Source organism: Rutilus rutilus (genome assembly GCF_951802725.1).
Source record: "Rutilus rutilus genome assembly, chromosome: 10".
NCBI classification, from domain to species: domain Eukaryota; kingdom Metazoa; phylum Chordata; class Actinopteri; order Cypriniformes; family Leuciscidae; genus Rutilus; species Rutilus rutilus.
Genome location: NC_140215.1, coordinates 13346923 through 13374069, shown reverse-complemented (window position 1 = coordinate 13374069; position 27147 = coordinate 13346923). Strand labels below are relative to the sequence as shown.

Genomic DNA, 27147 nt, shown 5'->3' with positions numbered 1-27147 from the left:
TTTTGCACATACCTATTCATAATTTATTCATTAAAACATTTGTTTTTGTTCAGGTTTATGCCCACGATGTTAAACATTTGTTGATGCTAACTTTGTTTTATCAGAGCACACAGACTTTGATCCTCAGACGGTTAGGCCAGGAAGTCGGTATAGTCATGTTCAGGAGGTCCAGGAACGGCTTAATTTCTTGAGGTATTTATACTTTACAAGCAGCCTTTCTATATGCTGTATAGATTGCAGAACCCATATTCTATTCCATCCCTTTCTCTTTTCACATTATTATTGGACTCGGAGCGTTACTAGAATAAACTGTTTATCACTGTAGCTAGGTAATGAAGGTGCCAGAAATGGAATGTGTTTTTCACTTCACATTTTTACTTGTTTTTTCATCCCTTTGATTTAATTACCAAAACTAAACGCACACAGAAATGTTCTTTGTGTACTAGGCTATTGTATTATTAAAATCAAATTATTTGTCATAAATGTCAAGATTTTTGTACACCAAGGAACAGACAGTTTCTTGGTGTGCACCTTAGGTCAGGAAAACTGATTTCACACCAATCAAACTTTGTCATCAAATGAATTTGGTCAGCACCACAAGGTCTATTATGAAAACGGACAGTTCTTAGACTCTCTATAGACTCTTAACTAGTGCTGCACGATTAATCGTATCGCAATCGCAATCGCGATGTCAAGCCTACGCGATTATATGACGCAAAATGCTGCGATTTTATATTAAATAAACAAATTAGCTATAACACACTTATTAATGCAAATGCTTTTAAACCATTCATGCGCGATAAGACATAAAAGAACGAGCTGCCTGTGAATGTCCTCCTGACACACACAGATAGACGCGTGCCAGTATCAAGTTCTCTTTCGCTGTAGAACGAACAACACACATGTAGCACTATGACAAAATGAACGCGCTTCCTGTGACTGTGACAGACAGAAAGACTCGCGCTAATATCGTGCGTGCGCACAAAAAAGCATGACAGAATACAGTTCTCTTTCGAGCTTGAACGAACAATAACACACACAATTATGCCAAAATGTCTTTTTGTCGAGTGTCTTCATAACATAAGAGTAGTATTATGATGAACGTGAAGAGTTGTGAACTTGTGATGACTCGTGAAAGAATGAGGCGCGTGTGAGATCCGCGTCTCTGACAGCGGCTGGTCTTAAAGGGACAGTACACAGTAGCCACTAATTATATCTGTCGCTAAAGTTATTCTTTTTTCTTTTTCTATTTTTTTTATTATTATTATTTTTCAATAAAATTAATATTAATATAATTATAATATTAATAAAATTAATATTCAAAAATAATTTTTCATTATTTAAATTTTCTTTACCCCTGACATGTATGGTAATATGTACTCTTGTATGTAAATTATGTTTTGTTCTTGTTAAAATGCAATAATAAAAAAAATCTGTCGCTAAAGTTAATCAAAGAACAAAGGGAACAGAGAAAAACACTCACTGCTCTTGACTAACGAACTTTTTTCTTTAGGCTGAATATCACTAATCTGTGTGTACATTTATTTTCCTTGAGAACCAAGCAAGTTGACTCATGAAACTATTTGTTTATTATATCGCATATCGCAATATTGACCTCAATTATCGCAATTTGACATTTTCCCCAAATCGTGCAGCCCTACTCTTAACAAATCACTAAATGCCCTCATCCTTCAGGTTCTTACTGAAAGATGGGCAGCTCTGGCTTTGCGCACCTCAGGCTAAGCAGATCTGGAAGTGCCTGGCAGAGAATGCGGTGTTCTTGTGTGATCGGGAGGCCTGCTTCAAATGGTACTCCAAACTTATGGGGGACGAGCCCGACCTTGACCCCGACATCAACAAGGACTTCTTTGAGAACAATGTGCTGCAGCTCGACCCTTCACTGCTGACAGAGAACGGAATGAAATGCTTTGAACGATTCTTCAAGGCAGTCAACTGCAGGGAGGGAAAACTAGTGGCAAAACGCCGGGCGTACATGATGGATGACTTGGAGCTGATAGGGCTGGATTACCTGTGGAGGGTAAGCTGTTGGATCTTCATGGGTATGTTCAGAGCTGCTTGTTCTGGGATGTTACCTGCCTAAAATGTCTTCATCTTTAGTCTCTTGGTTATTTTGGTAATTTTGAAATATGTCACTGTCTTGTAAATGGCAAGAAGCAAAGTTGGAAAAAAGCCCTTAAATGAAACATTTGGGTTTGTAAATAGTTATCAGAATTGTATATTTTATTGTAATGTCAACAGGGGAACAATGCTAATTTTGCTAGTATTTTAAAGCTAAATGACATTTAGCCAAATACTAAATGTCTGTCTGAGCTCAAACCATCTCTCGTCTTCCTTTTTTTATTGACAGGTTGTGATTCAAGGAACTGATGATATTGCTAGCAGAGCAATTGACTTGCTTAAAGAGATTTATACAAACCTTGGACCAAAATTACAAGCCAATCAGGTAATAGTTTTTAATGGAGATGCATATCACTTGGTGTAATAAATGTTGCGTTTCTCTTGAGCTTGTTTTTAAAATGTGTCACATGACTGTTTGCAGGTAGAGATCCATGAGGATTTTATTCAGTCTTGCTTTGACCGGCTCAAAGCGTCCTATGACACCCTGTGTGTGCTGGACGGAGATAAAGACAGCATTAACTGTGCCAGACAAGAGGCCATCCGCATGGTGAGAGTACTGACTGTGCTCAGGGAGTATATAACTGAATGTGACAGTGACTACCATGAGGAGAGGACCATCCTGCCCATGTCTAGGTAGACCCATTCAACCCTGTCATAAATTGAGTTTAAATAGTTATTTTTGCTTTGGTGTGATGACCAGATTCTAACAAACTCTCTCAAACTCTTCCTTTAAGGGCTTTCAGAGGAAAGCATATTACACTAGTTGTGCGTTTCCCAAATCAAGGCCGACAGGTTGATGATCTGGATATTTGGTCGCATACCAATGACACAATTGGTTCTGTGCGACGCTGCATTCTGAACCGAATAAAGGCCAACAGCACGCACACCAAGATTGAACTTTTCATCGGGGGAGAGATCATAGACCCAGCAGATGACAGGAAGCTAATTGGGCAGCTAAACCTCAAAGACAAAACTGTAGGCATTTGCTTGGCTGTTTTTCTCAATTTACACAATAAGGAATTTCACACACAAAACCGTTGCCTTAAATTTAACAGCATGTGTGAACATGATCTGTTATATTTTTCAAGAGTACGTTTTCATTCCCTCTCTTCCAGCTCATTACAGCCAAGCTCACCCAGGTCAGCGCCAATATGCCTTCCAGTCCAGACAGCTCCTCAGACTCCTCCACTGGCTCCCCTGGGAACCATGGAAATCACTACAGTGATGGGCCAAACCCTGAAGTGGAGAGCTGTCTTCCTGGCGTGGTGAGCATCATGCCATTCAGGCACATAATTGAGCCAAATTGTCTATTGTGTTAGGGTAATGTTTACACATTGAAAGGGGAGCGCAGTGACTTAAATGATAAATAGACATAGATAGATAGATAGATAGATAGAGCTGAATTTTGGAATCTGGCATTTGTGTCTCTAAGGTTCCATATATATTAGGGGTGGAACGGTACACAGAAGTCACGGTTCGGTTCATACCTCGGTTCAGACATCACGGTTCGGTACGAGTTCGGTTCAATGGAGGGAAAAGCAAAACAAAAATGCAGAAGGCTTGTGCATGTCTCAGGCTGTACCACCAAAGGAAAATAAATTACTTAAGCCTTGTATTTTTTAAATAAGTTTTATTAATAAAGTAAAGTCATAGAACCAGTTTATTTGTAGTGCACTGACAATAGTTTTATATAATTAGTTTATTAATTGAATTAATAAAAATACAAAAAGACCTTGAGATATGGTTGGTAATTGTACCTGAATGAATTGAAAGTTAATTTGCTACATTTCAGATTAATATTTGTTTTCCTTAATTTTAATTAACAGTAACTTTAACACTTTGCAGTTTGAATGATGTATAAACAAAATGTAAGTAAACACTTTGCCTCTCTCTCTCTCTCTCTCGCTCTCTCGCTCTGCACGCAAGTTTTATTTATTTTTATACCGTGTATTCTCCATTGTAAATTTATGTACCGAACCGTGACGCCCGTACCATTTCGGTTCAATACGAATACATGTACTGTTACACCCCTTATATATCTTTTTTTTTTTTATATATATATATATATATATATATATATATATATATATATATATATATATATATATATATATATATATATAATTTAAAAAAATTTTTGTCTGGATCTGGATAAGCTATATAGATGTAGATAGCTTCGGACCTTAGAGGCACATATGCCAGAATCCAAAATTCAGCTTTTAAAGTTTTGAATCTACTTGGCAACATTGGCAACTCGGCACCAGTATTGCAGATACCTTCTCCCCTGGTCATTTATTCTATTATGTATTATATTAAAGTGTATATTGTAAGATATAAACATCCCTTCGCCTATGCCCTTGAGAAAGGCACTTGACAACATTGCTCCAGGTGATTGTCCATGTAATGTGTGTATTGGAAGTGTTGCAGAAATGGTATTACATTTATCACTGCCTTTAGTACAACTACCGTTAATGTTTTGTGTTAGGCAGTTTAAGTGTAACCTCTGATTCTTCTTTTCTCAGATAATGTCGCTGCATCTGCGCTACATCTCTTTCCTCTGGCAAGTTGCGGACCTGGGCTGTAATCTCAACATGCCTCTCCTACGGGATGGAGCTCGTGTTCTAATGAAGCTCATGCCTCCAGGTGCTCTATATGCTTCATTAGATGCCTGTTTGAGATGACTAGCTGTACCAATCTGCTGTCTCTATTCATTACGCTTTCTGCTTTCCAGATAACACCACAGTGGAAAGCCTGCGAGCCATTTGTCTGGATCACGCCAAACTTGGCGAAAACAGCCTTAGCCCCACATTGGACTCTCGTTTCTTTGGGCCGTCACCATCTCAAGTGCTTTACTTGATTGAGGTTTGTTCAATATGACAATAGCTACTTTTCCACCATTGGGCCGAACAGTTCTAAAAACTGCAGGGACCGGTTCCAGATATATTTTCACTTGAGCTTGGTTCGGCAAGGCACGATTACAAACAGTTCTCGGCCCGGAATTCTCCAGTAGAATGTGTGTAGTCATGCTGCCACTCAGGATTGGTCACTTGTCTGTTGCCTGGCTACCTCTGTAGCTGACGAAGCGTGGTATTTTAAACGCAAGTAAATAAAAAAATGAAAAGAAATATCATCCTTTATAATGCAGTTGCTATTTACATGTCATACGTCTGTAGACTGTTGTGTTGCTAAGGCAATGACTGCCACAGTGGAAAACGAAACCATATCCATACCGGCTAGGCCAGGTCGGCACGGAATGGAACGGTTAAGCACCGAGAACGGTTTGGCCCGATGGTAGAAAAGCGGCTAATATTTGATGAAACTAGCCATGTATAGAGACACAGCTGGTTATGTGTACCACTCAAAAGCAAGTTTATTTTAATATGTATATACCATTATAGTATTTAATAATATTTAGTATATGTATGTATGTGTTTTGTATGCATATAATACAAATAAAGCAAAATGTCAGGCAAACACAGTTATACACATTAAGTGTACTAAAAAAGTAACATAAATAATAATACAATTAGTTTTAGTTTTTTTGTCATTTTAGATGTTTTTTTTCTGTTACTTGCCTAGGCAAGTAATAATATTTATATTTTATTTTAATGAACAATAACAATATTTCATAGTTTTAGTATTAGTTGCAATAACAGCTTTTTTGTGTGTGTGTGGCATGAGTCTTTGATTCGCACAATGTCTCTGTGTACCTCAGGTGGTGTACGCCTTACTCATGCCTGCCAGTGGGACGTTGGGTGAGGATGCTAGTGACTTCCAGTACAACTTCTTGAAGAGTGGTGGGCTGCCACTTGTTTTGAGCATGCTCACCAGAAATAACTTCCTGCCAAATGCTGACATGGAGACCCGGCGGGGAGCTTATCTCAACGCACTAAAAATAGCCAAACTGCTGCTCACAGCTGTAGGCTTTGGCCATGTGAAGTCTGTGGCGGAGGCCTGCCAGCCTGTGGTGGAAGGGACTATCCCTGTATCTCCTGTAAGTTGCCCTTGCTTGAGCTCTTAACTGTTCCTTTTAAGGAAGGTGTTGCAGAAGTATAAGCACAATACCTTCAGTGACTATTATTTTACAGAAAAGAGAACATGTACACATTCAGTAAAAAAAAAAAAGATTTTATAATTTTGTTTTAATCTTGTAATTTTTTACAAGGAACACAATTAAAAAACATTGCAATATCATATTTGGACTTTAAAACTGCAGAAAACATGAGAGAGGAAGAGAGGGAGAGCCTGCTGTCACTTTTACACTTTTGTCCAGTACTGCATCTCATAAAATTGCACTTGGCACAGCCATAGTTTGTAGTTGGGACTAAGTATGGGGGATGGTGTTTTATTGCAAAAACAGAATTCTGTTGCAAATACTGCAAGTAAGTAAAGTGTTTCCTACTGAGTGGTTATTTATTCAGTGGATTTTATAGGTTCAGTACTGAGCGTTTCATTTCTGTTTAAGACTAACCTTTCAGCCTCCCTGACATTCATCAATCATATTAGAAACAGTCTGGCTTGGACTATGTATCTCCACAAATGTCAAGGGTGTACAGTGTCTTGTGAGGAAAACTCACACAGACTCCAGAAACGCTTCTGGAGTCTGTGTGAGTTTTCCTCACAAGACACTTACATAAGGGATTATTAACCATGAGAAAGAAGAAAGTCTGGAGTGCTTGAATCATGCAATTTTCTCTTTATTTGACAATGTTTCTATACATATAATCGAACAATATGTGTGCAACTAATAGAGGTGAATAATTACCACGGACTCAATGATACAGTATCACCAATGTGAAGCTCAATTTTTCTTTTCTTTTTTTATACTAACTTCCATGAATTCTTTAAAGTGTTACCCACTTTTTATTGTTTTATATTCTAGTAGTACATGTAAAAAAACAACAACAATGTTTACTCGTTCTCCGGCTTACCTGGACCAAGACATTCAAGTTAATTTGTCAGCAAAAGTTCTCCAGATGACGTGTTCTGGCAGCTAGGGCTTTCATGAAAACTACAGATTATACTTCTGCATTTTTGTGTTCCCACCCATGGACAGTCGGATTGACAGAAGGTTATTAACAGTTATTGTAAGGGTAGGTTTATTACTGAAATGTGTATCTTACTATGTCTACTCTTTAAACAACATTATGGTAAAAATTTAACACTATGGCAACAGCTTTCTTTCTTGCTTCAGGGGGTTGGGCGGAACTGAGAGAATGACAGTTTCTTTCATTTTACCCTTGTATTTGGCCTAAAACACATTCCAGTTTGAAATGTTGACCACAAACAACAAAAAAGATTTTTCAGATTTCCCGTCGCGGAGTCCTCCATATTTACTATTCTTTTATTTAAAGCCCATTTTGCCAGCCATGAAGGATCCCTTTAAAAAAATCATGATTTGAGAGATTAAGTCCTTGTTTTAGGATGTGGAAATGACTGATGTTGGGGAGAGTTTGCTGCATCTAAACAGTATTTCACAGATTATAACTTTGCTCGGAGAGGGTTGTTAAACCGTTATATCACTCCAGTCTCATGCTAAAACTTAACACTTAATGTTGAAGTTTTGTGGTTATACCTCTGAAACAGTATGATGCTGGCATTAGGGTATCTCACTATAAAATACGCATTACAATACATTTCATGTATATACACTACCATTCAACGTTTGTTAAAAAAAAAATCCAGCTTTGCCATCACAGGACTAATTTAAAAAAATTATTTTAGTTATTTTATTATTTATTATTTATTATTATTTAGTTATTAAAGTTATTTTAAATTATAATAATACTTTACAGTATTTTGTTTTTTTTTACTGTATTTCTGATCAAATAAATGCAGCCTTGGTGAGTTAAGTGATTTATTTAAAATAAAAAAGACAAACTTCCCAAACTTTTGAACAGTATTTATTTTCTGTTTGTTTACTTTTTGGAATCTGCAGGATAACACTTTTTCTTTAATCATTCATAGATCAACCAGACTACACATGACCAGGCTCTAGTGCTACAGAACGCCCTACAGAATATCCCTAACCCCTCCGCCGAGTGCATGCTGCGGAACGTGGCAATCCGCCTCGCCCAGCAGATCTCGGATGAGGTATGTTATACAACTCCACACAACCTTAGCCTGCAGAAACTGGTTTATTTGCATTCAATTCAAATGAATGTCCTCAACTGTCTTGACAAAAATGTCTGTAATGTATTTTATGATCAAAAGGAAAGCAGATGTACTATTAATGTTGGCTGCATAGTGTTTCGTCAAAACCTCTCCTTTTCTTTGAATGTGACAAAAGATATGTACAAGGGAAATGCCTCATGTTTCAAGCTCAGTTTTCAAAGTTTGTCCTTCTATTCCTATACCTAGAACTTCTTCCAGGCCTCCAAGTATATCCCAGATATCTGTGTCATTCGAGCAGTTCAGAAGATAGTCTGGGCTTCTGGCTGCGGCTCTGTTCAGCACGTCTTCAGTTCTAATGAGGAGATCAGCAAGATCTATGAGAAGGTTCTAGTTCTTATCTGTATTGAAACACCCCTATGTGTGATTGATTGATAAGAATCAGACTCAATATTTACACCTGTTATGTGTGATCTCCCGCAGACCAATGCTGGCAATGAGCCGGATGCAGAAGATGAGCAGGTGTGCTGTGAAGCTCTTGAAGTCATGACCCTGTGTTTCGCTCTCATGCCCACTGCACTAGATGCACTTAGCAAAGAAAAGGCCTGGCAGACCTTCATTATAGATCTGCTGCTGCACTGCCAGAGCAAGTGAGTTATCGTAGACATCTTTTAAACTTTCATTGGGTAGTGTGCTTGGGCCATTTCAGTCATGCTGTTCCTTTTGAAATGTATGACTTTTTTCTTTTTTTTAAATAAATGTTTTTTTTTGTATTTATTTCATTTTAATTTTATAACATATTATACTAGACTTTCAGAAATGTTTTTAATTGTAAAATCCTTAAATGTTTAATTATTTGTATTTAATTTTGTAATTTATTATTAATTAATGCAACTTATTTACATAATGTCAAGAAATGTAACTGAAAATTTACTATGAAACTAATAAGCTCAGTGAGGAATTCAGAGTATGAACCTGAAATTAAGATTTTGTAATTTTTGTAACTGGATTTGGAAAATCAGTTGGAAACTGATTTCTGTAATTTTATCAAATATGATGTGTGGTTTAGAGACAAACCAACAATTTCGTAAAATTCATAGCTAATACATTCTGATGTTTGCTCCCAGGTCTGTTCGTCAAATGTCCCAAGAACAGTTCTTCCTCATGGCCACCCGATGTTGTATGGGCCATAGGCCTCTTCTGTTCTTCATCACCCTTCTCTTCACAGTTTTAGGTGTAAGTGTCTTTCATATTTCTCTGGGACAAAGCTGGAAGATTAAAATGTTTCCTTTTTTTGCTAGTTCAGAACATCTCATGATTTATAGTTCTCTGTATCCATTTGTGTTCCAGAGCACTGCAAAAGAGCGGGCAAAGCACGCTGCTGATTACTTCACTCTTCTAAGGCACTTACTCAACTATGCATATAACAGCAACATTAATCTTCCTAATGCAGAAGTTCTCTTAAACAATGAGATTGATTGGTTAAAGCGAATCCGGGTATGTTCATTTACTTGAACTTCTTTTTGGAATTAACACAAAGCAAACTTTAGTGTGTGCAATTTTGAGTCTTGTCTCCCTTTATTTTTATTTTTAGGATGAAGTGAAGAGGACTGGGGATCCTGGGGTTGAGGAGACCATTTTGGAAGGTCATATTGGTGTCACAAAAGAACTACTGGCTTTCCAGACCCCAGAGAAGAAGTTCTACATTGGCTGTGAAAAAGGAGGTGCTAGTCTCATCAAGGTAATTTCCTTGGCCATTTTTAAATGACAAAAAATAAAATAAAATAAATGCCTATTTGTGGTTGCATTGTGTCAAAACTAATTGATTTTCCTTTTCTTTGTACAAACTCTTTATAGGAGTTAATGGATGACTTCCTGTTCCCAGCATCTAATGTGTACCTGCAATACATGAAGAGTGGAGAATTCCCCACTGAACAGGCCATACCTGTGTGTAGCACCCCAGCCACCATTACTGCTGGCTTTGAACTGCTGGTTGCACTTGCCGTTGGATGTGTGCGAAATCTCAAGCAGATTGTGGACACACTAACTGATATGTACTATTTAGGTGTGTGTGCAAATATTAGAAAGAAGTGCAGCAGATTCTGATTCCTAGAAACAGTGCAGTCAACTCCATCATATATGCAGTTATTAACTTGTTTTTTTTAATGTATCTTCAGGTTGTGAACCACTCACAGAATGGGAATATTTGCCACCAGTTGGCCCACGGCCCACCAAGGGGTTTGTGGGTCTGAAAAATGCAGGTGCGACTTGCTACATGAACTCAGTTATCCAGCAGCTTTACATGATTCCCCCCATCAGGAATGGCATCCTGGCCATCGAAGGCACAGGCAGCGATGTGGATGATGATATGTCTGGAGATGAGAAGCAAGATAATGAGGTACTGCCTAACATGGTTCATTCAGTTCATGAGAATTTTAGCCTTTATGTGAATGCTTCGAACAAACATAGACTCCTATTATGCAAAACAAATATCTCTAGATATGGTCCTAGTATGGTTCAATTAAAAAGCACAGTGCGAATGCGAAGTGTTTAAGTTTTTAAAAAAAAATTTAATTTTAGAGATTCTATATTTTTGGCCATTACATATTTGAAGTCACTTTCAATGGATAGTGCGAATGCGAAAGTGTGAATGCGAGAGTGTGAAAGTGAACTCACTTCACTTTTGGTCCATATAAAGTGTTGAAGATTTAAAAAGTGCTTCAGTGTTATTTTAGTATTATTTCATATTAGTATTAGATTCATATTGCCTTGGGAACAGCTCAGATGGAGGGGTGTGGCTTCTCATTTCCCACCTTAATTAAGCTCAGGTGTGAGCTTTAATAATCCAGAGAGTGCTTGCATCTCTTGCACTTGTTTAGGAAGCACAATTAGTGGACTGGTCCAAGAGAGATTGTGTCTTCAGTTTCTGTTGTATGTTCGTGTCATTAAAATTACATTGTACTTGTTAAATTGTTGAACTGCCCAGTGATGATGATCATCCTTTCTCAGTACCAAGTGACTGACAAATATAGCCATCTCCAGGGTGTATGCCCTGTTGCCATTCCCTGGAGCTGAGGGCATTTTTACAAAAGATCTCTGTTTTAATCATATCGCAATGGAAGTTACTTAAATTTACTGAAAATCTTGCTTTAATTTTGCAGAGTAATGTGGATCCCCGGGATGAGGTGTTTGGCTATCAGCACCAGTTTGAAGACAAACCTTCTCTCGGTAAGTCAGAGGACAGGAAGGAATACAACATTGGGGTTCTCCGGCAGTTGCAGGTCATTTTTGGACACTTGGCTGCCTCCAGATTGCAATACTACGTGCCTAGGGGTTTCTGGAAGCAGTTTCGGTAAGTTCTCCCTCTGTTTTCGTTTCTTCTAAGACTACAGGACAATATGTGACACTTTAAACTGGTCTCTTCATCTCTTCCTCTCTCTGCAGGTTGTGGGGTGAACCAGTCAATCTGAGGGAACAGCATGATGCTCTGGAGTTTTTCAATTCGCTGGTGGACAGTTTGGACGAGGCTTTGAAAGCACTGGGTCACCCTGCCATGCTGAGCAAAATACTGGGTGGCTCTTTTGCTGACCAGAAAATATGTCAGGGCTGTCCTCACAGGTACATCAGAAATCTAATACTGTGTTTTTTTTTTTGTTTTTTTTTGTTTTTTACTAGATACTTTGTCTGTCATTGAAACACTCCATACTGTCTTTTCAGATATGAATGTGAGGAATCGTTTACGACGTTGAATGTAGATATCAGAAACCATCAAAATCTCCTCGATTCTATGGAGCAGTATGTAAAAGGAGACTTGCTTGAGGGTGCAAATGCCTACCACTGTGAAAAGTGCAACAAGAAGGTGCGTGTTCCGTTTTAAATTATCTTTATGATGTCTCTTGTTGATTTAAGAGAACGCCATATTAAGCTCAAGGTGGTGATGTCTTTGTGGCAGGTGGACACAGTGAAGCGTTTACTCATTAAGAAGCTTCCTCCAGTGCTGGCCATCCAGCTGAAACGCTTTGATTATGACTGGGAACGAGAGTGTGCCATTAAGTTCAATGACTACTTTGAGTTCCCACGGGAGTTAGATATGGAGCCCTATACAGTAGCTGGAGTAGCTAAGCTGGAGGGGTCCGATGTGCACCCAGAAAACCAGGTATTACACCAACATGCTCTTTCTTTGGTCTTTTAAGCTATGTTTAATTTAAATAAATGTGATTTGGGAATATGTTTTACATAACTGGAGTTTAAGTTGTTCTTTATGGCACCAGGTGATCCAGCAGAATGAGCCGTCAGAGCCGGAACCCCCCTGTAGCTCTCGTTATCGTTTAGTGGGAGTGCTGGTCCACTCAGGCCAGGCTAGTGGAGGTCATTATTACTCCTACATCATTCAGAGGAATGGCAGTGGTGGTGAGGGAGAAAGGAACCGTTGGTACAAGTTTGACGATGGTGATGTCACCGAATGCAAGATGGACGACGACGAGGAGATGAAGAACCAGTGCTTTGGTGGAGAGTACATGGGCGAGGTCTTTGACCACATGATGAAACGCATGTCCTACAGGCGGCAGAAGCGCTGGTGGAATGCCTACATCCTCTTTTATGAGCGAATGGACACGTTAGACAAGGACAGTGAGCTGGTTAAATACATCACTGAGCTCACAGTGACCAGCAAACCTCACCAGGTGAAGATGCCCTCTGCTATCGAACGCAGTGTGCGCAAACAGAATGTGCAGTTTATGCACAACCGTATGCAGTACAGCTTGGAGTACTTCCAGTTCATCAGGAAACTGCTGACCTGTAACAGTGTGTACTTGAACTCACCGCCAGGTAAATCCAGCCATCGACCTTGCTTTGTTCTCTTCTGTTGTAGATGGGATTAGGGCTGTCACTTGAACAATTTCATTATTTCAAAAGAAAAACAAAATCTAATTTACCCCAAACTTTTGAACAATTGTATATGTGCTGGACAAAAGTCCTCTGAAATGCATTAGGGGCCATTCACACAATGCATTTTTGCTTTGAAAAAAACGCAGGACACGGGCAGTGAAATGGGGAAAAAACATCTCAAGATGCGTTTTTTAAAGAGTCGCTGCAAAAGATGCAAGCGTCTAAGTATAGTTGTTATTACTGTGCAAATGCACTTATACCACCTCTTAGCAACATTAAACAGTCAGTGTAAATACACACAAATACCACTTTCAGATGCATGTTTGTTCCTCCACTTCTCTGCAGTGTAAATTTGGCATTAGATTCAGTATTTTGCAGAGGTTTTTGTTCTCGTAACCATCAGTGTTTGAATTTTTTGTCTTTTAGGTCAAGACCACCTTTTGCCTGAAGCAGAAGAAATGGCTATGATTAGTATACAGCTTGCTGCTAGATTTCTCTTCAGTACTGGATTCCACACCAAGAAAGTAGTCCGTGGCCCTGCTAGCGATTGGTAAGTTTGTGTGTATGTTTGTTTGTTTGTGTGTGTGTGTGTGTGTCAGGCACATATTTGCATGTGTTCTTCAACAGTTAGTTGGTCCTTGTTTATCAATGTTTTTTTTGTTTCAGGTATGATGCTCTTTGCATCTTGCTGCGACATAGTAAGAATGTGCGTTACTGGTTTGCACACAACGTCCTCTTTGCATATCCAAACCGCTTCTCTGAGTACCTGCTTGAGTGCCCCAGTGCAGAGGTTCGAGGGGCTTTTTCCAAACTCATCGTATTCATTGCACATTTCTCATTGCAAGATGGACCCTGCCCTTCACCGATTGCCTCACCTGGACCTTCAAGTCAGGTACGTCTTTTTAGTCCTAGTTAGCATTCATTTCAGTCTCTACACAGGCTTTTGTGCATTCATGGAAAATCTAAACATATCTGTGGATACCTGACTTTCGCAACTTGGTGTGGCAACTCGGTCGATAGGTTTTTGTACATTTATGATTTTTGTCCATTTGTCTCAGGGCTGTGATAATTTGAGTCTAAGTGAACACTTGTTCCGTGCCGTACTTAATCTGCTGAGAAGGGAAGTGTCTGAGCATGGCCGCCATCTACAACAGTACTTCAACCTTTTCGTCATGTATGCCAACCTTGGTAAGGAGCAATTGCCAGCCTTAAGGTCTTCATCCATGCAGACTTGCATGCTACAGTGCTGTCCTGTCTCACTCCTCATTTTGTTCACTCAGGCTTGGCAGAGAAGACGCAGCTGTTGAAGCTTGGGGTACCAGCCAACTTCATGCTTGTGGCCCTGGACGAGGGTCCTGGCCCTCCAATTAAGTACCAGTATGCTGAGCTGGGAAAGCTTTATACTGTTGTCTCACAGCTGGTTCGCTGCTGTGATGTGACATCACGTATGCAGTCATCAATCAACGGTAATGAGTTTTATACCCTGCTGCCAAATGTTTGTAATATTATAACAAAATGGTCTGTAGGCTTTTACACGTAGTTTCGGTCCCCATTGCCCAATGAAGATCCTCATCCTTGCTCAGGACTTCCTGACTGACACAAAGCCATCTCCAGGCATGAGTGCCAGGTTGGCATTGCTTGGAGCTGAGGGCATTTACAGTCAAGCAGATCTGCATATATTATATTATATTTTATTTTATTTTATTTTATTTTATATTATATATATATATAATTAGTTCTTTTTTTACTGCCATGCCAGTATCAAATACATGGTTTTGCCATTGTTCCATAGTGTTTAGAGTAGTTTGTTCTGTTGATACTGATTTAAGTATTTGCTTTCACAAAGAATGTTTTTCTCCACTTCTGCCCAGACCACCAGCCAGGTTATGAGCTGACATTTCCTAATCTTGACATTTTTAGGTAACCCTCCCCTGCCAAACCCATATGGAGACCCCAACATCACTGCTCCCATCATGCCTCTGCAGCAGCTGGTGGTGGACATTCTGTTTGTGCGCACCAGTTATGTCAAGAAGATTATCGAAGACTGCAGTAACTCAGAGGACACTATCAAACTGCTAAGATTCTGCTGTTGGGAGAACCCTCAGTTTTCTTCCACTGTGCTTAGTGAACTACTGTGGCAGGTGAGTGAGATCAGCAATTTCTGAAAGACAAGCACGGTATAGCTGGTGGTGATTAGTTGCGAGCTAGTTAATCAATTCAATATTCAAGTTTTGATAAGTGTTGAAAGCATGCCTTAGTTATTTTAGCTTCTGTTAGTCATTTGAGTCAAGTAGATTCAAAATGTCTGTTTGGATGATCATTCTGAATTTTTTTTTTTCTAATTTTTTAACTTCTCTGGAGATATTAATTAATTTCAATGTTTTTCTTTTTGCGTAGGTGGCATATTCATACACGTATGAGTTAAGGCCTTACCTGGACTTGCTCCTCCAGATCTTATTTATTGAGGACTCATGGCAGACTCACAGGTCAGTCTGCATTTCTACTGTTATTTCATCTTTAGCAAATTCCTTTTATATAAACCAGTGTACAGCAAAAACTTGTTTCCTATGCATTATGAAAAAAGTATGGAATTTGATTTATTTCCAGGTCTAGATGATATAGAAAAAAATTTTTCCAGTCTATTGCCCCTTTCTTTTTCAACAAAAGAAAGTTATACAAGCAAGTTTTTTTTTTTTTTGTGAGATGGTCAGAATACAACATGCATGTTAACAGTTGGAATTAAAACCATTTATCAGGTATTAAATATGGTCCAAAATATCTACAGAGAATTAAAAAAAGTAATTTTGAAATGGAAAACATGTAGGAACTCTTGAACGCATCTTTTTACATCCATGGGTGAAGGAAATTCATGATCGCATAATGATGTCTTTCACTGCTCCTTTTCTTTATGGTTTGTTAGGATCCACAATGTGCTGAAGGGAATCCCTGATGACCGTGATGGGCTTTTTGACACCATTCAGCGCTCCAAAAACCACTACCAAAAGAGAGCTTATCAGTGTATCAAATGCATGGTGGCTCTTTTCAGCAACTGCTCAGTGGCCTATCAGATTCTCCAGGTGAGAACAACTGCATAAAAATAAAAGACTGTGCACTTGGATGGGTTTGTTTTATGGTTTTGAATATGCAAAAACTGGTTGTTTTGCCTTTTCCAGAGCAATGGCGATCTAAAGAGGAAGTGGACATGGGCAGTGGAGTGGCTCGGTGATGAGCTGGAACGAAGACCGTACACTGGCAATACCCAGTACACATATAACAACTGGTCCCCTCCCGTTCAGAGCAATGAGACTTCCAATGGATACTTCCTGGAGCGCTCCCACAGTGCCCGTATGACTTTAGCCAAGGCCTGCGAGTTGTGCCCAGAGGAGGTATGTGTTGGCTCATGCTACCCCTCATTGTCTGAAGAATTAGTGCCAGTATATTTAGTTTAAAAATTGTAACCATGCATGTGTGCTTTGCCTAATTAGTCAGACTTTTTAATAATTACTTTTGTTTTAATTTTTGCATGATTGCCTTTTACAGAACCCCTTTCAGTAAATACTTTTACTGAAAAAAAACTTTCAGAAATCAGCACATAAATCACACAATGACTGTATCATTAATGATGGGCTGGCACACATATCAAACATTTTAACTTTTGGAAAATAATTGTGAAAACGATTTTGAAAAGAGTGCTAATCTAGAAATGTTTTGAGTGCTAAATAGCCATGTTTAACTATAGGTAGGGCTTTGAGTTTTCGACATTTTTATTTCCAGGTTTATTTGTTTGTTTTTTCTAATGCAAAGCAATTATAAATGCTGTTGATATTTGCATAAATTTAAGTTTCATTATATTTATGCTTGATTTCATGTCATAGATATATTTTTTAAGAATTTCTATTAATTTGCGGAACTAAAGCGCTTGCTTAATCAAATCCAGTTTAATGATGAATAGCAAATTACCACAAATGTTAAATGTATACAGCCATATATGCATAATTTGTTTTAAGTGTACAATATTAACTGCCATTTCAAAATAGTGTCACTTAACGAAGCACGAGGTGGTATCTGAAGAGGACGCTGGCCGGAACCCGTCCTCGACACAGCAACTTTTGCCAGGGGAAGTGACAGGCCAACAACAGCACACCGTAAGACTCGTATGGCCCGGCCACACTGGTGCCATCTGCGTTACTTTTTGATGTTCACAGGGCGTGATGTAGACAGAACCATCTTCCACCTACCTCAAAAACAACTCTGAATCAACTGTTATTTCGTCCTCATCTCAGTGTGTCCAAACTGTTTCTTTCTACCCAACTACAAGTCTTAATGTGGTATCTAAGTGTTCGAAAACTCTAAGCCTTGGCTATAGTGTACAGATGAGTTGGAGGTAATCTTTGTGTCTGGTGGTGTTTTTCTGTTTTGTTTGAGTCTTCTTTTAATTTCTTTTGGGGATGTGATATCGTTCTGGTCATCTGATCTGAAAACGTTCCGGCACTATTAAGAAGCTTTTGTATGACTGCAAATTTGGTTCGTTTTATATCCAATTCTGATGATTAACTGATCAATTCATCCATGTGCAAATTCCTGTGTCATCGGAAGCTTCCTTTTTAGTTTGGAAAACAATTTCAGTAAAATCGAAGTATAGGAGTGCTTGGTATGTGTTGTCCATTTATGGTGTTCTCTCATCTGTCATTCAATTTAAGTATGTCTTTGAGTAGTACAGTGTTCCAAGTTATTTGCCTTCTAAATCTAAATCAGGGATGGGCAACGTCAGTCCTGGAGGGCCACTGTCCTGCAGAGTTTTGCTCCAACCCTGATTAAAAACTCACCTGCCTGTAGCTTTCTTGTAACCCTTCAGACATTGATTAGTAGGGCTGGGACGATACACCTATCTCCCGATTCAATACTATCACGATACTTGGATGCCGATACGATTTGAAGAATTGCGATTCTACAAGTATTGTGATTCGATATTGCAATTTTTTTCAAGTCAACACTAGACCATCGGGAAAAGTTAAATCATACACTTATACAGACTGTACATGTATAAGATGAGTCATATTTACAAAAACAAATCATCACATCTTTCTGACTTTTATTTCAGAAGCATCATACAATACTACATTCTCTTGAATAAATGATTCAATAACAAATAAATTTTTTAACTGTAACTTGTAAACAATGTAATCGATAAATACGTAATTTTAAGCATCAAGTTTCTATCAAAAGCTACGCTATCGTAGACATATTTGAACTTTAAACTTATCCAAGTACTTCTATGATAATTTTAACTATTGCATCACAGAAATAATGATAATGAGGTTGAAAAGACTGTTTGTGAAGCTGTTTCATGACAACTCTCTCCGGGTCAGTGGCAGCGCCAACACAGCTTTGAATGTTGTGATATGATTTTGTCAAAAGTTTAATAGACACACAAATTGAAAGATCGCGTGGGTGTTTGAATCGAGATCACAGTCTTTTAAAGATGAATTATTACGTCACTCACCACTCATAGATAATGACACATTTCATCCTCTGTTGAAACGAAAGTGGCTAACTTCTGTCAACCTCATCTACAAGCAAAGACAAGAATAAAGCAATTGAATTTGAATTAATATAGATTCTGGAATAAAAAAATCGATGTTAGAATCGTAAAAAAAATCAAATAATTTGCTATAGCTAGGTGAATCTTTTTTTTTTCTTTTTTCTTTTTTTTTTCTCCCAGCCCTATTGATTAGTTGGTTCAGGTATGTTTGATTAGGATTGGAGCTAAACTCACTGCAGGACCGTGGCCCTCCTGGACCAAAGTTGCACATCCCTGATCTAAATCAAGCCTATAAACCCTGAGCCTTCATATTATATTGGCTTTGCATGTTTAACATGTAATGGACTCTCTATAGAGGACTTTATTCACTCACATCCCTGGTTAGTTAGTATTAAAGACACCAAACCAAATAATCATTTTGTATTTAATAAAAAAGGCATAATTGAAATCTAGTGCAAAATTTCATTTATGATGGTTGTTTTAGGAGCCTGATGAGCAGGAGGCCCTTGAAGAGCAGGACCCTTCTCCCCCAGAGGACACTGCTCTGTACCCTCACTCTCCAGGCACAAAGTTTCAACAGGTACTGAGCTTTAGTCACACGAATCTCTTACTAGTCATCTTTTAAACTGTGTATATACAGTGTATGACAATTTGACTTTCATAAGCTTTCTTCACTGCAAACCCATGTTGTGATTTATTTATTTATTTATTTATTTATTTATTTATTTTTATGCCTAAAAAAAGGCACTCAACACCCCTCTTGATTTGAAAGATTGTTTTTGGATTTATTATCAGATGGCTAAAGATTTTAACTGAAGTTTTAGTCTATCATTTTCATTCAGACTGCATTTATTTGATAAAATACAGTACAAACAGTAATTGTGAAATATTATTACAACTTTTTATTTATTTAACTCTTTCCCCGCCAGCAAGTTGCCAGTCAGCGCCAGCATTTGATAATTTTCACAAAATTTCATGGCCCTTAGAATATGTTGCTAAATGAATATCTGAACATACAGTACATCAAAACAAAGAACAGAACCTCTGCTTTAAAATTTAGTTTTTTCCTATCTTCATGCGTTCATCAACACTTGAATTTGGGTAAGTTTCATTAAAAAGTAACATTTTGAACAAAAAGCTTTGGCATTTTTGCCAAAGACTGTCCAGATCAGATTTTGAACAAAAATCAAAACAGAATGATTAGTCTGCCAACACCCCGTAAAAGCTTGCACAGTCCTATACCTCTTTGTGGGTTTGACATTTAGGCATTTTTTTATTTGTTTGTGATCGCGTTAGCTTACATATGCACAAGCTATCAATTCTATCACTTGTTTTTACTTTTTGATTTTGGGTCTGGAGATTCTGTTCTCTTTCAGAAGATGCGTAATAGCTCCCCCTGCTGTATAACAGTGGAAACAGATTGCTTGAAAATTCCGTCAATGGCGGGGAAAATGTATTTAAATATAATTATTTATTCCTGTGATGGCAACACTGAATTTTCAGCAGCATTCCTCCAGTGTCACATGATCCTTAAGAAATCATTCTAATATGCTGATTTGCGGCTTCTGAAACATTTAACGTCGAAAAAAAGTTCAAAAGAAAAGGGTTTATATAAGAAATCTTTTGTAAGTGTTAATATACAAAAGAACAGGGTTTATATAAGAAATCTTTTGTAAGTGTTAATATACAATGCATTTACAAATCTAAGTAAAACATGAGTATAAATGTGATCTCTGATTGTCATGCACTCATTTGATTGTTCTGGCATCTCTTCAGCAGAATAACCTCCCGCATGCGCAGCCGTACACTGGCCCCGCAGCACAGCACGTCAACAACCCTCAGCGTCCAGGCCCACGAGCACAAGAGAACTGGGAGCCCCCTGAGGAGGTGCCGCCCACCCAGACTAAAGACTAACAATATGTTGTCACACTGTCCTCCATCTGAATTCTCCAGCGAGATACTCGAATCCAGAGCAAGGCCAGGCCCCACCATGCTGCTCCACTCCAGAGCCTGTGTAACCAGAACATTCAGCTTCCCTCAATTTCTAACCCTGGAGTGGAGTCTCTTCACTGTCTGCTCTGCAGTATTAACTGTCAAAAGTGTAACTTGCAGTGGACTGTGCATATTGTTTGTAATAATAAAACGGGCCTGACGCACTTGTCTCATGACAGAGGTGTACATACTATGTTAATGTTTTGACTGTTCAAAAGCAACAGCGTGTGTGATGCTGTTGGGAGACTGCAGATTTATGAAAATGGAAAAACAACACAAAAAAAAATGCAAATACAATGGTGAAAGACAAAAAAAAAATCCCTGTTTTATCCCATGCTCAGTAGTAAGGTTTGGGCCGTTTGGGTCATTCTGCTTTTGATCATACATTATATTCATGTCAAAGCTTAACCGGCTACGGCACCTCGTGAGCAAGAGTTGGCCATAGTTTGTGAACGATGGGACGGTTGGGTGATGATCTTGACGTTTAGTTGATGTGAATGGGGTGATGATGCAATTTTAATCTGGAAACTCCTATTGCCTTTCTTTCTTTCTTTTTTTTTCTGGTAATAATTCAATAATTTGAAAGCTCCAGCTGACACGCTGTAACATCTTAGCATGGCTTCACATCAAACTAGCATAGCTGAAGGGCAATTCTGTGATTTCTTTTTCCACAGTGATTTGGAAGAGCCCTTTTGTTGGTCCCCTCCTCCATATGCTCTTCTAGATTTGATGTTTTCGAAGCAATGTAAGAAATAAGTGGCTTTACAATTGCACACGTTTCCTCGGATAAATATTTGGCTGTCGCTTTTTTTTTTGGGTGGGATAAACACTTAGGTTTTGATGATAGGAATTTTAGAAAGAGAAAATATATGCAACAGTTAATGCCAGGATGCCTGGAACATTAGTGGACAGAACTCGTTTTGCTTATTTGTCTTGAACATTGTGTCAGACAAATGACCTGGCAATTTAGTCGATCGCCTAAATTCGTGATCCCTGTTCACATTCGTGTTCTCGAATAGAGGCTCTGTCTGGGGATTCTTCATTTAAGGAGAGTGAACGTAAAAGCAGGGTTGTACCATAAAATAACTGCTGGTTAGTCATGTTGCAACTTCAGTTAGTAAAGTCTCTTGGATTAAAGGAGTAAACATCAGTAGATACTGTATGTATTTAATTGGTAACTTGAATGCTTTTTTTTTTCTTGGATTTTGTTGGAAAAATACCAAATACTCCTGCAAATGAAAATATTCTGCCCATCATATATTTAAATATTTTGCTGTTTTATTTTATAGAATTTATTTTGTTGTATTTCACTAAAAGAAAAATAGAATTTGATTTAAGAGGAACATTTTTGTCCTTGTGTTATTTTTAAAGATTATTGACTGTACAGAGTTCATCGCCCTGTTTTTTGCCGACTTTTGTTTTGGCCATGATGTGACGTTGAATTCTGAAGCCACAGTCACAATGTTGACTTTCACTTTGTGAGGTTTTTGTGCACAGAAATATTAGAAAAAAGCATTGCGCCCTTCAAGAATAAAGAAAAGAAATCGGGAAAGTGTCTCTGTTATTGTCAAGATTCAGACCTGCATGATGTTTTATGTATTTATTGTATTAAATTCACAAATTTGTCACTGTTGAGTACACAGCTCTAAAGCCACAAATTTGAAAATGTGTGTTGGTAAGTCAGGTATTACTTTCTTAAAATGCCTTTATAATTCATAGAATATTTAAGACAACTTAATTCAGTTTGCCTAGATGAACGGGAATATTTTTACCAAATTTGTCAATCATATGCTAATAAACCGTGCAAGGATTTAGCTTAAAGATTTCAAATTGGGTTGGACTGCAGTTCCAAACTATCCTCATCTTTGTAAGTTTTTTTTTTAATGTTTGTTTATGTTCAGCCTCTGACCAGAAAAGGCACCCAGAACAACTGTTAAAAATGCATTAAACCAACAAATTTTCTTTAGAATGCAACAATTCTGGGAATATTATGGTAAAGGCTGTCATGAGAACTCTCTTAAATTGCACCTCCAATTTTTGGTAGGTTGCTGCCACCAGCCCCTTAACCAGCTTTAATTACCCACAAGGCCAATCTTAATTAAGAAAAAGTTATTGCCATTACATGCTCTGCATTGAAGATGCTTAGTTTGTTTTGCACTTGATCTACAGCACCTAGGTGTGCTTTGGTCATTTCCCATGCTCTCATTTAACTTAACCATTGTTTTTTTTAAATATAATTGTCAAACTAAAATGCTTCTGATCGGAGTATGACAATAACTACTTATAAATATATACACATTTCGCATAGGGAATAAATATTTAAATCTGTATACAATTTTAAAATTCCAATATTTAATTTCACTTTCATTGACCCTTAAAGAAAAAACTACACGTTTTAATCTATTGCATTATAACTACACAAGTTGAATAAAACTCAGATGTAGAAGGTCGGCTAATAACCTGTAAAATATTTGAGAACTATAAATTGAGATCTTGCAGGCACCATGTAGCATTCTAACATGTATTATTTTTTACTTGACAACACTAGTCGTGCTCGTGCAGAGATAGTAAGTGATAACTGACAAAGACATCAACGGAAAATGGAATTTGTTGAGACACATTTTATTATGAAGATACACATTAGTTCTCTTTGTCCTGGACGGTCTTTGTTCCACGCAGTCTGCCAGTACGACGGGCAGCGATGAGACCGACCTTGCGTCCAGCGGGCGCGTCCCTCCTGATTGTTGAGGGCTTGCCAATATGCTGATGGTTACCACCACCGAAGGGATGCTCAACAGGCTGGAAAAAGAAACGGCATACAGATTTAAAACCACCATAGAGGGAACAAATCAGACTGTGCAATCCATAAATCGCAGAAAAATACATTAAATTTGCTTACGTTCATAGCCACACCACGGACACGAGGCCAGCAGTTCCTCTTGGCCTTGTACTTGTGGTATGCACGTCCTGCCTTCAGGATGGGTTTGTCAATACGACCACCGCCAGCAACAACACCTTTAACATATCACATTAAACATGTCGTATTGAATTCAGTCTCAAAGTCTATAAAGCCAAAATTAATACACAAAAACCCTTACATGTTTGCTATACGAGTAATTTACAAGCATTTTTTTCAGTGCTGTAAAGCACCCCTGAGGGCTTAGAGTTAATTTCTCAATATAACACAGTTCTCTGATGTTGGTTAAAGGTCACATAAAATTATGTTTATCTGAATGTCAGTTTTATTTTGATTCTTTTAAAAATATTTATTTCAAATTTACATTTGTCATTATAAGTATTAGTTCTTCAACTCACGAGCCCCCTGCAGTTCCCTCACAAACCCCAGTTTGGGAAACCCTGTGCTATAGAATATAATACGCTCTTAAATTATAGCTCCCTGCAGTCACAAAACATTTCACTGGTTTGTACATTTAGTTTAGTTTAAAGATTTTGCAGATGCTTTTATCTATTGTAAAAGAAATGAATAAAAAAAAAAAATACAAGCCTAAGGATTTAAGAAAATGAAGATCAATCAGAAATCTAAATTAAAACCATACTAAGCAAGGAAAACAATACTACTCCAAAAGATAATCATATCAAATCAAAACTTTATATTTTCTGAAACCATAACATTTGCTTACCAACAACAGCTCTGTTTGCAGAAGAGATGGCCTTTTTGGATCCAGATGGAAGCTTGACTCTGGATTTCTTGGTCTCGGGATTGTGGGAGATGACTGTGGCGTAGTTTCCGGATGCGCGAGCGAGCTTGCCCCGGTCTCCGGGCTTCTCTTCCAGACAGCAGACAATGGTACCCTCAGGCATGGTGCCAACGGGCAGCACATTGCCAATGTTCAGCTGGGCTATAACAGTTCGAGCACAGAGACTGATCAACAGGTGCACATAAGACTGGATGTTTGCTTGCCTTAATCTCAGTTTAAAAGTTCATTACCTTTCTTGCCACAGTAGATGAACTGCCCAGTGTGGATGCCTTCAGCTGCAATGAACAGCTCGGTCCTCTTCTTGAAGCGGTATGGGTCACGGAAAACCACCTTAGCCAGGGGAGCTCCACGGCCGGGGTCGTGGATAATGTCCTAAAGGAGAAAGCAGTTTTTCTTTTTTGCAATTCCCTCTTTAGATGACATGAGTGACCTTTTAACAATTTCAACGTTGAATCCACAATTTTACCTTCACAATCCCCTTGATGTAGCCATGGCGTTCAGCAAAGTCAATATGACGGAGTTTAGCAGCACCTTTTCTGTGCTTGACATGGGCTTTGAAGACGGAGCCCGCACCTTTTCTCTGTCCCCTGATCACACGTCCCATTGCGGCCTGTATAAACAAGCAATTACACATTTAATAAGACTTATTACATTTATACTTTTATTTATTAATATAACATTTACATTGAGGGTGTCATTCTGCCTAACATTTGATTGTCACCACTGCAATGAAACAGATTGAGATTGGGAATAACATGATTAAAAATAAATGTATATATTCTGCAAATATGCATTGAACAAAATGGCTCAATGTTTTTTTTGTTTTGTTGTGCGGTTATATTTTGTTTCATTAATTTAATTTAAATAAGGTTCTCACATTCTCAGTGTACTTATTTCGTCCATAACGATATCTATCCCTCTAACAGTGACAGCCAGCCGCTATAATAAACTCATGTGACTTGCGAGGAGATAACAGTGAACCGTATCCCACATTTACGGTTAAAACAATACTTAATACCTCGTTTAAGCGGTTTAATAAATTAATTAGGATCGTATAACAAGCAAAACCTCCTCCGAGTCGTTTCAGAATTGCCGGTCCTCTAGGCCACAACATGACCAGACATCATCAATTCAATGATAAATAACACATTACATTTCGACATTCTGAGACACAAAAGTGTAAAGATATGTCCTTAACTAATATGTTAACAATATCCAGCTTATTGTATACGTGGATGGTGAACTTTAAACGGTGATTACAATCAGATTGAGCAGAGAGACAGAATATTATTTCGCATACCTAAACTCCGTTGACGGAAAGAGGAAGCAAAAGGGAGTGATGGTGGTTTTCTTCCGGTGAAATGGGGCGAGCGGGAGGGGTCAAGTACCCGGATGTGTGTTCAGTACGCGGTCTGCCCTCCAGAGGCTGAACATGGAAGGAAAGAAAGAAAGAAAGAAAGAAAGAAAGAAAGAAAGAAAGAAAGAAAGAAAGAAAGAAAGAAAGAAAGAAAGAAAGAAAGAAAGAAAGAAAGAAAGAAAGAAAGAAAGAAAGAAAGAAAGAATGAAAACAGTGAGTGATTTACAGCAGTGGTTCTCAATCTCAACCCTCAACTTGGTGATTTGACCACGGAACCCACATTTTCCCATGGTCATTATTAGGCCGCGACCTGTTTTTTTGTTTTTGTTTTTTTTAGAAATATATATATATATATATATATATATATGCACACACACAGACATTTACTTTTAAAAATATGCACCGTCCCACTTTATGCACATAAATTGTAAGAAAATGACCAATGCTGATAAATAAACAGTATAAGGTAGCAGTCCCAAGCTTTTAGCTTTTAATACTATAAAGTGAGTACGAGCCACCAATCATTTAAAACTACACAAAATAACACAAAGTGAAAATCAAGTGGTAATTTGTCACCATGGTAAATACACAATACTTACATGAACTTGCAAATCCTTTCAAGCTAACATATGAAGTACAAATTACGTAATTTGTTGGCTTTTTTTTTTTTTTTTTTTTTTTTTTGTGTGTGTTAATTTCATGACTTACTAATTATCAACGTAACTACGCCATTGCATGCTCGTAATTTATTTTTAATGTATAATTTTGATCTTCATAGTGAAGTGATACATAGTGGCCTCTGCATTGCGCTTATAGTTTTTATAGGCTTAATACCATAAGGAGGCAGCATCGGGTCAATCACCTGGCCTATGCTGTTGTATATTTTGTGTTTCATAAATTATGTAGTCTTTTATCTACAGAATTTAATAGATAGCATTTTTATGTATCACAGAAGTGGCAGAAGTTGAATCAATAACCATTAAAGGATTGATATATTCTGCATTGGAAAAATGGCTAAAATGGTTGTCTATTGTTTAAAACTATGCTATTGTATATTTTGTTAAATCTCGTCTCATTAAACACAGACTCAATTAACTTAATAATTTAAAATATAGCATTTTATGTATCCTAAATACACATAAATAATGTTCCTCACATCTTTACATAATTTGAATATATATATATATATATATATATATATATATATATATATATATATATATATATATATTGATTGATAATAACCTGTTCAAGAGATATATTTAACGTGATCTATATATAGAATGAATTTGAAAACTAGCAGAAATTAATAATAAATGCATGATGATGAAAAAGGTATATAAAAGTGGGATATAAAAGTGTCAGCCAGAAGTAGTAGAAAAGCACATAAAGGATTTATA

General features: G+C 37.8%; 2 protein-coding genes across 10 annotated transcripts in view; one reads left to right on the top strand and one right to left on the bottom strand.

Annotated features, from left to right (window-relative positions):
* The window catches only part of usp9 (ubiquitin specific peptidase 9), a 44072-nt gene extending 21849 nt beyond the window's left edge, over positions 1–22223 (top strand). For 2 of the 8 annotated variants that reach the window (XM_084422145.1, XM_084422143.1), the window contains 33 exons: positions 105–192; positions 1696–2038; positions 2369–2464; positions 2561–2772; positions 2874–3114; positions 3255–3404; positions 4662–4782; positions 4871–5001; positions 5855–6133; positions 8107–8232; positions 8500–8637; positions 8734–8900; positions 9378–9486; positions 9601–9747; positions 9845–9991; positions 10108–10315; positions 10428–10648; positions 11412–11602; positions 11695–11868; positions 11968–12109; positions 12203–12406; positions 12522–13077; positions 13564–13687; positions 13804–14029; positions 14196–14325; positions 14418–14603; positions 15058–15278; positions 15535–15623; positions 16058–16214; positions 16311–16523; positions 17175–17282; positions 19164–19259; positions 20459–22223. In XM_084422145.1, coding sequence (XP_084278271.1) covers positions 105–192; positions 1696–2038; positions 2369–2464; positions 2561–2772; positions 2874–3114; positions 3255–3404; positions 4662–4782; positions 4871–5001; positions 5855–6133; positions 8107–8232; positions 8500–8637; positions 8734–8900; positions 9378–9486; positions 9601–9747; positions 9845–9991; positions 10108–10315; positions 10428–10648; positions 11412–11602; positions 11695–11868; positions 11968–12109; positions 12203–12406; positions 12522–13077; positions 13564–13687; positions 13804–14029; positions 14196–14325; positions 14418–14603; positions 15058–15278; positions 15535–15623; positions 16058–16214; positions 16311–16523; positions 17175–17282; positions 19164–19259; positions 20459–20593 — 5876 coding nt within the window. In that variant the 3' untranslated portion in view covers positions 20594–22223. Of the gene's footprint in view, positions 1–104; positions 193–1695; positions 2039–2368; positions 2465–2560; positions 2773–2873; positions 3115–3254; positions 3405–4661; positions 4783–4870; positions 5002–5854; positions 6134–8106; positions 8233–8499; positions 8638–8733; positions 8901–9377; positions 9487–9600; positions 9748–9844; positions 9992–10107; positions 10316–10427; positions 10649–11411; positions 11603–11694; positions 11869–11967; positions 12110–12202; positions 12407–12521; positions 13078–13563; positions 13688–13803; positions 14030–14195; positions 14326–14417; positions 14604–15057; positions 15279–15534; positions 15624–16057; positions 16215–16310; positions 16524–17174; positions 17283–19163; positions 19260–20455 lie in introns of all 8 variants that reach the window. The other 6 variants (XM_084422144.1, XM_084422142.1, XM_084422148.1 and 3 more) reach the window with 4 other exon arrangements.
* A 1054-nt stretch (positions 22224–23277) lies between these two features.
* rpl8 (ribosomal protein L8) lies at positions 23278–25816 on the bottom strand. 2 transcript variants are annotated; one of them, XM_084422151.1, is made up of 6 exons: positions 25691–25816; positions 24857–25000; positions 24621–24762; positions 24313–24531; positions 23571–23686; positions 23278–23470 (listed from the first exon to the last, which is right to left on the bottom strand). In XM_084422151.1, exons 2-6 carry the CDS (start codon positions 24992–24994, stop codon positions 23312–23314), a joined length of 774 nt encoding a protein of 257 aa, XP_084278277.1. In that variant the 5' UTR covers positions 24995–25000; positions 25691–25816; the 3' UTR covers positions 23278–23311. The 2 variants fall into 2 exon arrangements, with proteins under 2 accessions (XP_084278277.1, XP_084278276.1); XM_084422150.1 differs by lacking the exon at positions 25691–25816 and having other exon boundaries at positions 24857–25023.
* Positions 25817–27147: the final 1331 nt, after the last annotated feature.